Source organism: Colletotrichum scovillei, assembly GCF_011075155.1.
Source record: "Colletotrichum scovillei strain TJNH1 chromosome Unknown Contig00009, whole genome shotgun sequence".
In the NCBI taxonomy this organism is placed as follows: Eukaryota; Fungi; Ascomycota; class Sordariomycetes; order Glomerellales; family Glomerellaceae; genus Colletotrichum; species Colletotrichum scovillei.
Window position 1 is genome coordinate 642933 of NW_023336267.1, and position 13104 is coordinate 656036.

Consider the following 13104-nt stretch of genomic DNA (forward strand, 5'->3'; position numbering starts at 1 on the left):
AGAACCCGACCGCGGGATTGGCCCTCTGGGACCTGCATACCGGGATCTGACGGGCTCGTAATTCGCTGACAGTCCAGATCTCTCAAATCTTGGGTACGCTAATCAGGGTGGCACCATCTGGAAGTTGTTGTCCCGGCGCATGTTCACGGGGGTTTGTAGGTGTCGTTGACGCATTCACTATGAGCTGCGCCTCATTTCTCGGACGTTCATGGTGAACAACTTACGGTAAGGTACCTAAAAGATTGAGACGAGAGACCGGCCCCCGGAGGACCAGACGCTCCCGGGGACCCGCTGGGACGGCGGGCGGCCGTTGCCCTGTGGCACACACCACAAATTTCCCAAATAGGCAGTGACCTCTCTGAGGTATCTCACTAAGCTTCCCGTCCCGCCGGCGCCGCGCCCACCCCCCTTTGATCTTTGACTTTCCGTCCGAAATTTGTACAAGTCGAGACTCACCGCCAAACATCCCACCACCAACACCACCAATTTCCCCCTCAACGCTCGCTTCTTCTCCCTTCCCCTCTCTTCCTCGTCATTCATTCACCCCGCGCGCGGCTGTCGAACACGGGGATCTCTTCTATTTCTTCCATCTACTCGTATTTTGTAATCAATTGAGAAACGACCTCCACAGCAAACAAGATGATCGCAGCGCCCTGGGACAAGGTCCCTCCCCGCGAACAGCTCTTCGTGCTGGTCACCGGCGCAAACAGGTGAACTACCACAGCCCGTCCCTCCTTTCTCGAAGTTTGCTCTTCATTGCCAGCTTCTACTCTCCTCGGGCCTCGGACAGAGAACACAATGAGCTGACAGCAATCGCAAAACCAGCGGGGTCGGCCTCGGCATCTGCGAACGCCTCATCGACGACTTCCTCGCGACCCGGCCCCTAACCTCCCACCTGATCCTCATCCCGACCACCCGCTCCGTCCGCAAGTCCCGCGAGTCCGTCGAGGCCCTCCGCCAACACCTCCGCCGCACGGCAACCACCTCCCCGGCCCTCCGCTCCCGCGCCGGCTCCTCCTACTACGACCCCGACGACACACTCGCCCGCGTCCACCTGCTCTCCACCCAGCTCGACCTCTGCGACCTCCCCTCCGTCTACGCCTGCGCCGCCAACCTCGTCGCCGGCACCCTCACCGACCCGACCGACCCCGTATCGCCCCCGCGCGCCTACAAGATCCCCCGCCTCGACTCCGTCATCTTCAACGCCGGCTTCGGCGGCTGGACCGGCCTCGACTGGGCCGGCCTCCTCACAGACACCTTCACAAAGGGCCTCCTCGCCGTCCTCACCTGGCCCTCCTTCAAGCTCGCACGCCCCGGCGCCGTCCTGAACCAGCGACCCGTCCGCTCCGACCTGGTACCCACAGACTCCCCCGATAACCCCCTCTCCCTAGCCTCCGCTTACGATACCAAGCCCTCCTCCCCCGTCCTCGGTGAAGTCTTTTGCGCAAACGTCTTTGGCCACTACGTCTTTGCCCATGAGCTGTTACCTCTCTTGAGCAGAGCCACACCCGAAGAGACGCCAGGCCGCGTCGTCTGGACGAGCAGCATCGAGCCTCAGGCGCGCCACCTCCGCCTCGACGACTTCCAGGGCGTCGAGACGGAAGGGCCGTACGAGTCCTCCAAGCGCCTGACGGACGTGCTCTCTCTATCGTCCCACTTACCCGCCACGCAGCGCATAGCCAGATCCTACTTCACACCCGAAGACCCCCAAATCGCGCAACGCCTACCAGTTCGTCCTTCCTTTTATCTCACGCACCCGGGCGTAGTCGCCTCCAACCTCTTCCCCGTGCCCTTCCCCTTTATCCTCTTTTGGGCTTACAAGTTTGCGCTCTACCTCGCCCGCTGGCTGGGTTCGCCCTGGCACCCCGTGACGGGATACAACGGCGCCGTGGCGCCCGTCTGGATCGCGCTGCAGGACGACGAGACGCTCGAGGAGCTGGAGGCGAAAAAAATCAAGTGGGGGTCCGCCGCGTCGTTTTCGGGACGGCAGGACGTGAAAAAGACAGAGGTGGAGGGGTGGGGGTGGGAGGGCGCCGTCGAGGACCGGGAGTCGCTTGCGAGAGATCCCGCGACGGGCGTGCTACGCAAGGCTGTCGGGCGGAATCCCGGCGCGAGGGACTTGACCAAGGAGCAGCTTGTCGACTTTGAGGCGTTGGGGGTGGATGTGTGGACCGAGATGGAGAGGTTGAGGCACGAGTGGGAGGAGTTTCTCGATATTCGCGGGGAGGGCGTCAACGGGCACAGTCGCACCAACGGCCTTGGCAAGTCTGGATGAAGAATTATGGACGAGCTCCGTCAGAACAATGAGATACGGAATGGAAAAAAAAAGAGACGAAAGACGGTTTGTTTTACGAGAAACATATATGAAAACATATATGGGGGTATCCAAAATTAACTATATAGCACAACAAGACTAATGCCTAATTACCAACACAACTGCAACAAGTCACTCTTTCACCACGTATGGCATACCGTAACGAGAGTTCCTCTACGGAGTCGTCGTCTGTCGCGTGCTCTGCTCGTCCGACCTCACACGTCGGAGACTGACCCTATCACTCCGCCCAAACAAGCCCAGACACAACGGCAGCGGCACAATGACGAGTGCCACAACGGCCTGGAAGACGAGCGCATTCTTCATATTCTTGGGCGGGTTCGCCTGTTCATTCGCCTGCAGCGCGTCGGAAATGATGATAAAGATGGCGCCGAGGAGTTGTCCGCCCGCCCAGGCGATCGTGCTCGTGACCTCTGGGCTTACGGGGTGACTCAGCTCAATAAGAAGCTCCAGCGCGACGGGAACCAGGGAAAAGGACGCGGCGCCGAGGACGGCGAGGACGACGTAGGGACCGGCGATGTTGCGCGTCTCGGGCATCCAGATGAAGATTAGGTAGCACAGTCCGATGACGGGGACGGCTACCTTGATGGCGGGGATGAATTTCTTGGTGCGGTCTAGGATGGGCGATGTGATTGCCGAGGCGACGAGACCTACCACGATGAGGAGGGCGCCCGCGATGCCTGCTTCTTCGTCTGTGAAGCCGTAGGGACCCATCATCTGGTTGAGGAGGGAGGAGATGGAGTTGAAGAAGCCGACGTAGAAGGCGTAGGGGATGAGGATAAGCCAGAGCTCGAGGGAGCGGGAGACGATGGACAGGGAGTCGCGGATGCCGAGCTTGAGGGTGCGGGAGGAGGGTGCGACGGGGGTGGGCGGCGCCGCGGGGATGAAGAAGGCCGGCAGGGAGGCGACGGTGGAGATTACCGCGACGTAGAGGACGCCGGGGGACATGTCCTGCGGGTCGGCGACCCAGAAGGGCACGATGAGCTGGCCGAGGGCGGCGCCGAGCGGGTTGGCGAGGGAGGTGAGGGCGGTGGCGGCGACGCGGCCGCGGTTGGTGAACCAGAGGTCCGAGTAGCGGGTGGGCGCGGCGAGGACGAAGGGCTGGGCGAGGCCGGTGAGGATCTGGCCGAACATGACGACGCCGTAGTTTCCGCCGGTGGGGGAGCGGGAGTGGGAGCCGGCGAAGCGGATCCAGTTGCCGACGAGGATGAGGGCGGCGGCGGTGATGAAGGAGGGTTTGGGGCCCATGTGGAGGATGCGGATGGTCAGGGGGAAGATTGCGACAAAGGCGAAGAGGAAGGCCGTGGAGAGCCAGTTGATTGCGGATTCGGAGACGCGGTAGTAGGTTGCTGCGTTGGAGGCTACGGGGGCGAAGGTGAGCCACTGCGGGTTGGTTTGGTGTTAGTATCTTGGTCTCATTGAGATGTTGAGGTTTTGGTGGTTTGATGCAGGATAGGTGGCAGGAAGTGATTATTCGCCAGCCTTGTTGACGATGTGCTGTACGATCGATGGTGGCTTGTCTGATGCAGGTACCCGTATACCCTTTTTGCGATTCGTTCATGATTTCGCGCCCATAATTCGACAAAAAGGCTGGAAGAAGATAGTTCGACTTACATCCCACGAGACAATGATGTTAAGCAACGTCAACTGCGCGAGGCCGAACCAGCGGCGCTTATACGTGCGATACTCGACGGCCGTTCCCTCGAGGACGCTATTATTGTCGCCGTCGATACCACCACCAGCGACACCGCCCGCCCCCGTGATGTCGTTGTCGCGCGACCGGGAGTCCACATCGCGGAGGTTGTACTCCTCGTCGCCGAGCTTGCCAAAGCCGGAGCCGGGGTGGGCGTGGTTCGGCATTGGGGCCGTCGGGGCGGCGGCGTCGATGGGAGATTCGACGGTAGCGGGATAAGGGTTCGCGGCCGTCTTTTCGTTCTCGTTTACGCCTGTGTGAGGTGAGGTGGTGGTGGTGGTGGTGATGTTATTCGCGGTGTCGTTGGCGGGAGGAGTGGAGTTGTCGACCGAGGGGTCATTCGCCTTCTTCTGACGGCGGGAGAAGGGCATTTTGTGTGTGTGTTGTCGGAACCCAGGTGTCTTGTAGTGGGCGCGAGCGGCCAAACGGTCCAGAACTTTTGCGCGCTAGGGAGCCCGATCTTTAGTTGTAGGGGCTGTCGGGTGTCGCAAGTTTTCCCTGAGACAGCGGGTGAGTGGGCGGAGCCACGGAGCACTGGGTTCGCCCAGGGCAGGTTGTGGACGGTGGATTAGCGGGCAGGGCGGGCGGGAGATTGGCCTAGGCGTGTCTTGGCAGGGAGTCCTTGACTTGAGTCGTTCCACCTTTGTCCTGCGGGTTTGTGCTGTAAATGCCTGTGATTGTCGGTCGTCGTCTCGAGTTCCTCCTATTCCTCTGAAGCTCCAACACTGCGCGAAGTTGGGACGGAGGGCAATGCGCTGGGTTGGGGGGAGGGGGAAGAGGGTAAAGAAAGGATAAGCCCACCACCAAGTCACGAAAAAGCCAAGAGGAGGGAAGGATGGGAGGGAATGAACAGGGCCGGGGAAAAGAAATATAAGCTGAAGAAGAGAAAGCGATAAGGTCGACTTAAAAGGAACCTGCCCTGAACGGAATATTGGCAAAATCGACAAGACGCGGGACGTGGGAACAGGAACAGGGGGCCACAGATGCAGTGCAACTGATGCGGCAGATACCCAGAGAAGGTAAGGTGAGGAATGGTATTCGATCAATCAATCTCTACTGTGTAGAAAAGACACAAGGTCCCTCCTCTCTTTGAGCCCTCCAACGGCCCAACTTCCCCGGTCTGGACTGGTGTGTACCCTGTGCTTTTTTGCTCGTGCCGTGGGCCGTGTATGTTGGTCCAGAACGATTCTTCACTTTCCTGATCCTCTCAAGTTTGCATTACACTGGGGGGACATGGCGCCCAAACTCTCCACCTCGCGTGCTTTCCATGAAGCAGGCATTGGCGTACGACTATTCATTATCCCACTTGACCAGATTCTTGTATGGAATGAATAACTCAGGTGTCGCAAACTGGCTGAATGGCAGAAGGAAAGAGGGGAACGAAGCTAAGCTAAGCTCACATCCAACTCAACCACCGTATCCAGAAAGCTTGACTGCAGCATCGTAGCATTCGACAATGGGCTCACATGCCCACCCACCCAGCCGAGGACCAAGAGATATGCATGCAGTACCTATCGTACTTCGTACCTAATAACCCATCATCTGAGGTATCCCAGAATGCAACCAACAGAATCGGGGTTGCTCTCAAAGTTCCTCGAAGCTGTATTCGTACTGGTACGGCGCAGCAACCGACGGGCGACCCTTCCCCTTCCCCGTCCCCCTCGGCCCTTCCCCATTGGCCCGCCTCCCCGGCCGAATGCCTCTCTTTGGGCCACCTCCTCCGGGTCCCATCCTCCGCTCCACAGGGCAACATGTACTCGGAAGAAGGCCCCATCCCGAATGAAAGTCCCAGCAAAAGTGTCTCTATGTAGAACCGAGAGAGAAAAAGATATCCTACCCGAGCAATGCCAAAAACCCATTTCTCGAAGAAGATCAACAAGCTAGATAGACTTGAGAAAACATGGCTACGGTAACATGTGTACACACCTGTCAACCACCTCAGAAACGCAGTGAAAGCACCCAATCGTCTCATCTACTTCGCCGCACACGAGCAGATTTACTGCGTTCCCGGGGGTTTGCCATCCATGCCTGCCCGTCCTCCGTCGTCGCGCCATCAGCTCGCCTACTAAGGCATGCTGCTCTATCCGAGATGAGCTGATCAACTTTACCTTCTTCCGCCAAGTTTGTCATGAACACGACGTAGCAAAAATCAATTGATGTCTATCCCCCAAAAACCTACTTCTTTCTCTCTATACTAGATTTCTGAGCTCTAGTCCCAAACTTGTACACGTTTCTTTACAGAACTGTGCCATGGCTACTGCTTGACGGTCCCCGATTCGGTCTCGAGGATGAGATCCCTCTTGGCCCAAGAGCCCCCATCTATCGTTCGTCAAGATCAAAGATAGCCCCATTGACAACCAGCCGTGTCAGTTCAACACTCATCATGGTCTCGATCCGCATGCAAGTAAAAGTCATGGAGGAATCTATTGCGCGATATGCCTATGGTACAAAAGACAAAATCTTTCGGCGCCGCAAGCCAGACAGCGCCCACTACTGAGCAACCCGGCTTGACGAGCACCATTGGGGGTGAGGGATGGAGGTACAAGGGGTAGGTTGGAGGTCCCAAAAGAAACTCCGGGACCGGTTTGCTAGACAGTTTCGTTCTCGTCTTCATCTGGTCTCGGCAACGACGTTTCTCTCTCTCTCACGCACGCGAGACCACTCTCCTAGAAATAGAATACCAGTCGTCCAATGCCGCTAATGCGAATAATGGGCTCGGCCTCGAAAAAAAAAGAAGATGAACCGCCGATGCCGTTCCGTCGTTCGTCGTCTACGATGTCAAGACTGGGGAAATGTTGCATTTACTTGAGCTTGGCCCAGAGCTTGGGGGCGGCGCACTGGGTGGCGCAGTGAGCGAGGTGGAAGACTACACCACAATGTCAGCTTTCGTCGGCCCTGTAGTGAGGTTCCTTGACCGTCTGCCTTCTGCCCATCATATATAAATATATATATATGACGGACAGATGCAGACCTCAGTGATAACTTACACTCCTCAACGCAGTCCTCCTTGGCACCCTCCTCGCTGTCGGCAGCCGCCGTGACGCGCTCGACGCACTCGTCGTAGTGGTGCTTGGCCGGTGCGCAAGCCTTGGACTCCTCGCAGTCTGTCACCCAAAAATCGTCAGCAACTCGTTCTGTAGAATTTCGAGATATCGAACAATCGCGTTTGACGAGTCGATAACGTTGGGAAGCAGGCGGTTCGGATGTCGATGGGGGAGCTCGCGAAATTGCTCATGTGCGTGTCATCGACTGTTTCCCGCCCAGCAAACCGAACATCGCGTATCGCCATCGAATCTTGTGTCGGGGATTCCGGGGGTAGTAAAAAGCAAGAACGAACCTTTCTCGAGTTGCTCCTTGGGGTCGACGGTCTCCTCCTCATCCTCCTCTTCCTCTTCTTCCTCCTCTTCTTCCTCCTCCTCCTCCTCGGCCTCGGGCTCCTCCTTGGACTCCTCCTCGGCGGTCTCCTCCTCCTGAAGAAAGAAACGTTAGTCAACGGTTCATGTTTGTCGAGAAAACTGCAGAGCGGATGCAAAATGAGGGCAGCGACGGAAGCGAAAACGTGGTTATCGCCCGACCTCAGGCCATGCCCTGCAACAAATTGCGCGCAAAAAAAAAAAAAGCTTCGCTCACCTTCTCCTCGGCGGCAGGAGCCTCGGCCTCGACGGTGGCCCACGGCATGGCGGCCTCAGCGAGGTCCGTGATGGTATCCCAGAAACCCATTGTGGCGGAGGTGCGTGAATTGGCTTGACGTGATGTCGTGGATAGTGGTTGATTGGGGGTGGGAAGTCGGGAGCTTTCGGCAGAGACGTCGAAAGGAACGAAAACTGGGTGTTCTGAATCGGTCGTAAGTTATTCCCAATTGGCCCGTTTTGATTGGCTGCGGTGGAAAGGCTGGGTGACTAAGCGTCATCGACCGCGGGAACCGCCAACGTGACCGTGGGCCGGAGCGCCAAGGATCTGCCGTTCCGGTGCTACCACCTCCAGTTACCTCCCGTTACCTCTATACCGGTACTTACCACTTACCTTACCTTACCTACCTTAGGTACCTTGCCTCACTTCACACCTTTGAGGCCGGCCGGAAGCTCCCAAGCCACCATCTCGTCACAATCACATGGAAAAGTGGAAAAGCAAAGGGAAAAAAGATCAGGCAAAAGAAAGTTACGGGGGAAGAAAAGTTACTCGCATGGTTGCGTCAAGCTTCCCAGCGTTAAATTCAACCATCATGCTTACTGAGGTGGCAGCCACTCATCACACAAGGTCTTGTCCATCTCTACCTTGTGAGATGGTTCGCGCACACTGTTATTGCCCCCATCTCTTGTTCCTGGGGGCATGCATCCCAATTCTTGTGTCCTCGCCCTCGTCCTCCTCATCAAGACGTGCTCGTCATTTCTCTACACTTCAAGTTCGTTAAGAAACGCAGGATCCGCCAGCCGCTAGTGTAGATGCTATAAAAAGTTACAGGTGTAGGGAGTGAAATGCAGGGAGGTATCGATGCAAAAAAGCGTTAGTCATGAACCCGTGATGAATCAAAACCCCCGCTATGCTCTGTCAGACTCTTCGCGAACATGGTCCTCGAGTCGCATGCTGAGCGTCTGTGCTTGCGCCTCATCATAATCCGGTGGGGGTTCGTCCGGACGCCGGTTCGCATTCTGACCCCCCGAACTTGCCGGCTGACCGGCCGCTTCCTCCTCCTGCTGCTGTTGCTGCTGCTGTTGCGGCGCCAGGTTGCTCGGAGCTGCTCCGCCGCCCTCGGTTGCTTCGTAGGCCGGCAGCGGCTCGTCCGGAATGTTGACCGTCTGTCCCGTTTCCTGCTGCAGGCGTCTCACATGCTCAAGTCGTTCCTTGAGCTCCTCGAACCTTTGCCGGAACTCGCTGTGACCACCCTCCTTGAAGCTCATCTTCACCTCGACCCGTGGTATGTCGGCAGGCACGCCGCCTCCAGAGACGGGCACGACGGTGGCGGACCAGAACCAGGCGCCAAAGAACGGCGAGCCAACGTAGGAATCGGCGCAGTTCAAGATTGGCGCATGGAACGACTTGAACTCGGCGGTGGGTTTTGCAGGAATGTAAATGACCTGGTGCAGGGTGATCAGCTTCGCCCTCCGGCGCCATGTCTTGGGATAAGTCATGTAGTGCATACCCGTTGTGTTGTGATGTATGCCGTGCCATTGTCGCTCTTGCGCGCAAAGGGCGTCCTTCCTTGCTGTAAGGCCTTGGGTACCGACAGCTCGAGGCTTACTTTGGCATTGGATCTGTGTCTGATGTGTTCGTGGGGAAGAGGGTTGATATCACCCGTCTGGGTGATCATGACCCAACTATCACCATGGTCAGAATCTAGGCGGGCCTGGGCAAGCTGTCGTTCTCTCTGGACGGTGCGGGCAATGGTAAGGGCATGCTGCTCTTGCAGATACTGATCCGTCATGGTGGACGGCAAGTGTGGGGTGGTATATAGCCGAGAGGAGTGAGAGAGAGAGAGAGAGAGAGTAGGTTGACGGTCGAGGTTGGCAGCGGGGTTACCACGGACACTGACCGGGATGGCTCCGTGGTGCTGGGGCTCGGGGCGGCGTGGGATGACGAGAAGATGAAGGGGAAACAGAGGCAGAGCATAAGAGGGAAAGGGAACATGGAGGGACGTACTTTATTGACATTTTGAACGAAACGGCTCGCAGCTGCAGCGCAGAGCTTCCTAGTTCGTCTCAGCGAGTTGAGGGTTGCGTGGGAGTGGGCGTGGTCGGTAGCGGCAGGGCTTGCAGAGAAGCTTCGGAGATCTGGATTGTGGTGGGGTGGATCCTGGTACAGGCACAGGCACAGGGGAGGTACTTTGTGGGAAGGGGAAAAGGGCGTCGCGTTCTGGGCAGCGGCGAGGGCGGCGTCGGCATCGGCGTCGGCGGGTGTCGAGAAATGGTGAGGTGAGGTAAGGTGAGGAGGTGTGAGGTGCTGCTGTTGGGTTGCTGGCGGCTGCGGCTGCTGTTTGATACACCTCAGAGTCGAGGCGGCGGCCGGCAGAGAGGATGGCGAAGAGCGAGTGAGCAAGTGCCCAGTAGTGGAAGAGGCGCACCGGAGGGGTGGGAAAGGAAGCAGAGAGGCTGATAGCGTTAGTTAGGTATTAGCTGGGCGGATAAGAAGGGTAAGGCAAGGCACAGGGCAAGGTCAGGTTTGGTAAGGTATACGCAGTATGGGAGAGTGGACAGGGTATTCTCGGAAAGGGTGGAGGAGAAATAAGGTACCCTACCTAGTTGCTACTTGCTACCTACCTTACCTTAGAGCCTAGAGCGAGGCAAGGCCAGGCAAGGCCAGGCAAATGGATGTCGTAGTCGTAGTTCTGTACTCTGTAGTAGAGAGGCAAAGAGGGCAGACGGCTCAAGGGAAGGGAGCGGGCCAGACAAGATGACACAGCTCAACCAAATCAGAGAGAGAGGAGAAGGCCAAGTTGCGGCAACTACTCTGGCTAGCCCGACGACGGTGGCTGGGGAAGTTCGGATGCGTAGGTAGTCGAGGTGGGGGAGGGGTTCTGTGACAAGACAAGCAATGGTGTGATGAGACGGTATGGGATGAGAATAGCTCAGGCAGGTATGAGAGGAGAAGGAAGAGGAGGAGGAGGAGAAGGAGGATTCTCTCTCATCAACCTGAGGTGAGATGGGTGTGTAGTGAATGGAGTAAGGTAGGTAGGTAGTCAGTCACGTAGTGTAACGCGGATAAGGTGGTAGACGAGACAAGGTGAGGTGAAGAAAGCCCAAGTACTTCCGTACCTCTCCCGGCTCTCCGTACCTAAAAGGTACTTTAGCCACTAAGGAAGCCGTAGCTGTTCGGATGTGCTTCTTCTTGTTCTTCTTCGGCTTGGGGGAGCGGGGGGGCCCAATGAGAGACATCGGCGCGCCGCGCAACTGGATGAATGTGTGTCCACAAAGGTGAGAGTGCCAATAGGCCCCAATAGGTACTCAAGGGTGCGTGTGTGAGTGAGTGTGTGCGAGTATCGATTGGATCCAGCCCCCCCCCCCCTCCAGATGTCTCCAAAAAGTCTCCAACTGACTCTAGGCCGTCAAGTTGCGTCCTGCGTCTTTGCGGGTTCCCTGAACTCTTCTCTCTGTACTCCGTATCCCCAATTCCCTCTCTGCTGCTAGTCCACGCAAGTCGTCCAACGTCTGTCAATTCGCCGTGTCTTATTTGGTCTGCTGCTCTCTACTCGCTGCTGTTGGGTTCCATCTGTTTGCTTCTGACATCCGCGCAGGAGAGAACTATGGCTACTTTCCTTGCCTTAGCGTGCCAGGTACACAGTACGCAGCTTGCTTCTTTCTGTCCTGCTTGCTTGCTTCCGCTCATCACTGCTCCTGCGTGAAGAACGATGAAGCCTCGACTAGAGTATCCGTACTCGTATGAATCGTTTTTCCTGCCCTTGGCTCTCCTCCTTCTCCTCCTCTTCCTTCTCCGGTCTAGGCAAAGTACTCATCCACCAGTCGTAGAGAGGTTTGTACATAGGCTGCAGGTGTGGATGATATGCCAGCGACATGGGCCCTCTGGGTCAGAACTGCTGCAGCCCAGAACAAGACTCTGGACGAATGAGCTCAGCGCTTGGCCAGGGTTGGCTGGGTCGGTCCTTTGCGACCACACTGCAGGCATGGATAATGGGGGGGGGAACTCTGTGCGCCGCGCAGTAGCAGGCGCATTGGATCACGCAGACTCGCAGTAGCAGCAGGCCTGGGACCCGTCTGCTCAATGCAAATTTGTGAGATTGCGGAGCTTGAAGCGACGTCGTCCTGCAGTTGGCCCAATCGACTGACCCTGGGGTCTGTACTTGATCTGATCCGTCCGAGGTTTACCTGCCAGCCGGCGCAAAAGTGGGAATGGTGTCCAAGTTGCCCCCTACCTCTGCCTAGGGAGCCATGTTGTGGTAAGTCTTGACTAAGGACCGACCGACGGGCGACACCCAAGGACAAGGTCGACGGTCGACCGAGATACCCAGAGGCTGCGGTTTCTGGCATCTGCTGCTGGCATTCCCGTCTGCCCTGCGTTGCGCCGCCGGGCTGCTACCGGTAGTAGCGTAGGCGCGAGCAGAGTAACAAGTAGCAGTCATTGACCTTGGAGATCTCTCTCCAAGAGGGACGGATGACCAGGTCTGGGACCAGATTGCCAGGAAGAGTGCAGGCCAGGGATCTCGGGATGGACGCGCCGATCCTTTCGCACCCAACTCGAGCCAGGAACCCTCGTCTTGAAACAAAGCCTCTATGAAGCTCTCCCGTCTGGATTGGCTCGGTGAGCGACTTTCACCTTGTGACGGCAACGACAATCCCTCGAGCCATGATGCCAAGGTCACCATCTCCAGCTCGACTGCTCGGGTTTCCCAGAAAGGCAGTGAACCATGATTATGAATCCAAGCAGGGCACGCCTGTGTCTTGGTGCCTGAAGATGACTCCGACGAGTCCGAGAACGATCTCATTCGTACCTAATCGCCCTGTCTGGCTGTACGACTTTGGTTGTGGTCGTGGTTGTGGCATGCCTAGCTCTAGACTATCGGTATCAGTCATGAGGGACATTGTGAACCCTGAATTCTTCTACCGCGTACACCCCAAGGCCCAAGCCGACGCAACGCGCGGCGCGGCATATGTCTCACGCAAAGAACAGACGAACAGATGTCAGTTGTTTTGCATGTTTTGGAAAAAGAAAAGAAGGTGTCTCCCCCCGAGTCAAGCGGAATGACTCGAAATGGCTGCTAGCTATCAGCTCGTGCCGCAGACATACGCAGTCGAAGCAGAGAAACGGGGATGATTAGAATTGAGGGCTTGGGTTGAGACCTTGGGACTCGGGAGGGAGACTTTGTGGAAACCATCCAGTGTTTTCCCGTTCCCGCTCCCCGTCAGGACCAGTACCATCCATGATCTTCAGCGGCCCGGGACTTGCCATGCCATCGGGGCCGTCGAGCATGCGGTCGTTGGGCTTTGTCCACCTACGTCCCACAGCGCAGCCAACCTTATGCCAGAGGGAGACCCAGCCGGGAACAACTTTGCAAAAGCAGCGCCAGTGGCGGGCTTACATTCATCGTCAAAGACGGAGTACTCTGGTAGCGAGTGCAGCGTGGTCGGCC

General features: G+C 57.2%; 4 protein-coding genes across 4 annotated transcripts; 1 reads left to right on the top strand and 3 right to left on the bottom strand.

Moving 5' to 3' along the window:
* Positions 1–294: 294 nt before the first annotated feature.
* On the top strand, positions 295–5050 carry HER10_EVM0007640 (uncharacterized protein). Its single transcript, XM_035483043.1, has 2 exons — positions 295–710; positions 826–5050. Exons 1-2 carry the CDS (start codon positions 640–642, stop codon positions 2273–2275), a joined length of 1521 nt encoding a protein of 506 aa, XP_035329635.1. The 5' UTR covers positions 295–639; the 3' UTR covers positions 2276–5050.
* Positions 688–5050, bottom strand: HER10_EVM0006892 (major facilitator superfamily transporter). The gene is made up of 2 exons (XM_035476465.1): positions 3947–5050; positions 688–3715 (listed from the first exon to the last, which is right to left on the bottom strand). Exons 1-2 carry the CDS (start codon positions 4394–4396, stop codon positions 2489–2491), a joined length of 1677 nt encoding a protein of 558 aa, XP_035329544.1. The 5' UTR covers positions 4397–5050; the 3' UTR covers positions 688–2488.
* A 1776-nt stretch (positions 5051–6826) lies between these two features.
* Positions 6827–7745, bottom strand: HER10_EVM0001471 (WW-domain ligand protein; the record flags this gene model as incomplete). The annotated part of the gene is made up of 4 exons (XM_035471216.1): positions 6827–6891; positions 7013–7129; positions 7363–7495; positions 7656–7745. 4 exons carry the CDS (start codon positions 7743–7745, stop codon positions 6827–6829), a joined length of 405 nt encoding a protein of 134 aa, XP_035328876.1.
* An 818-nt stretch (positions 7746–8563) lies between these two features.
* On the bottom strand, positions 8564–9447 carry HER10_EVM0002232 (putative WW-domain ligand protein; the record flags this gene model as incomplete). Its single annotated transcript, XM_035471953.1, has 2 exons — positions 8564–9100; positions 9166–9447. The coding sequence occupies 2 exons, from the start codon at positions 9445–9447 to the stop codon at positions 8564–8566; spliced, it is 819 nt and encodes a 272-aa protein (XP_035328962.1).
* Positions 9448–13104: the final 3657 nt, after the last annotated feature.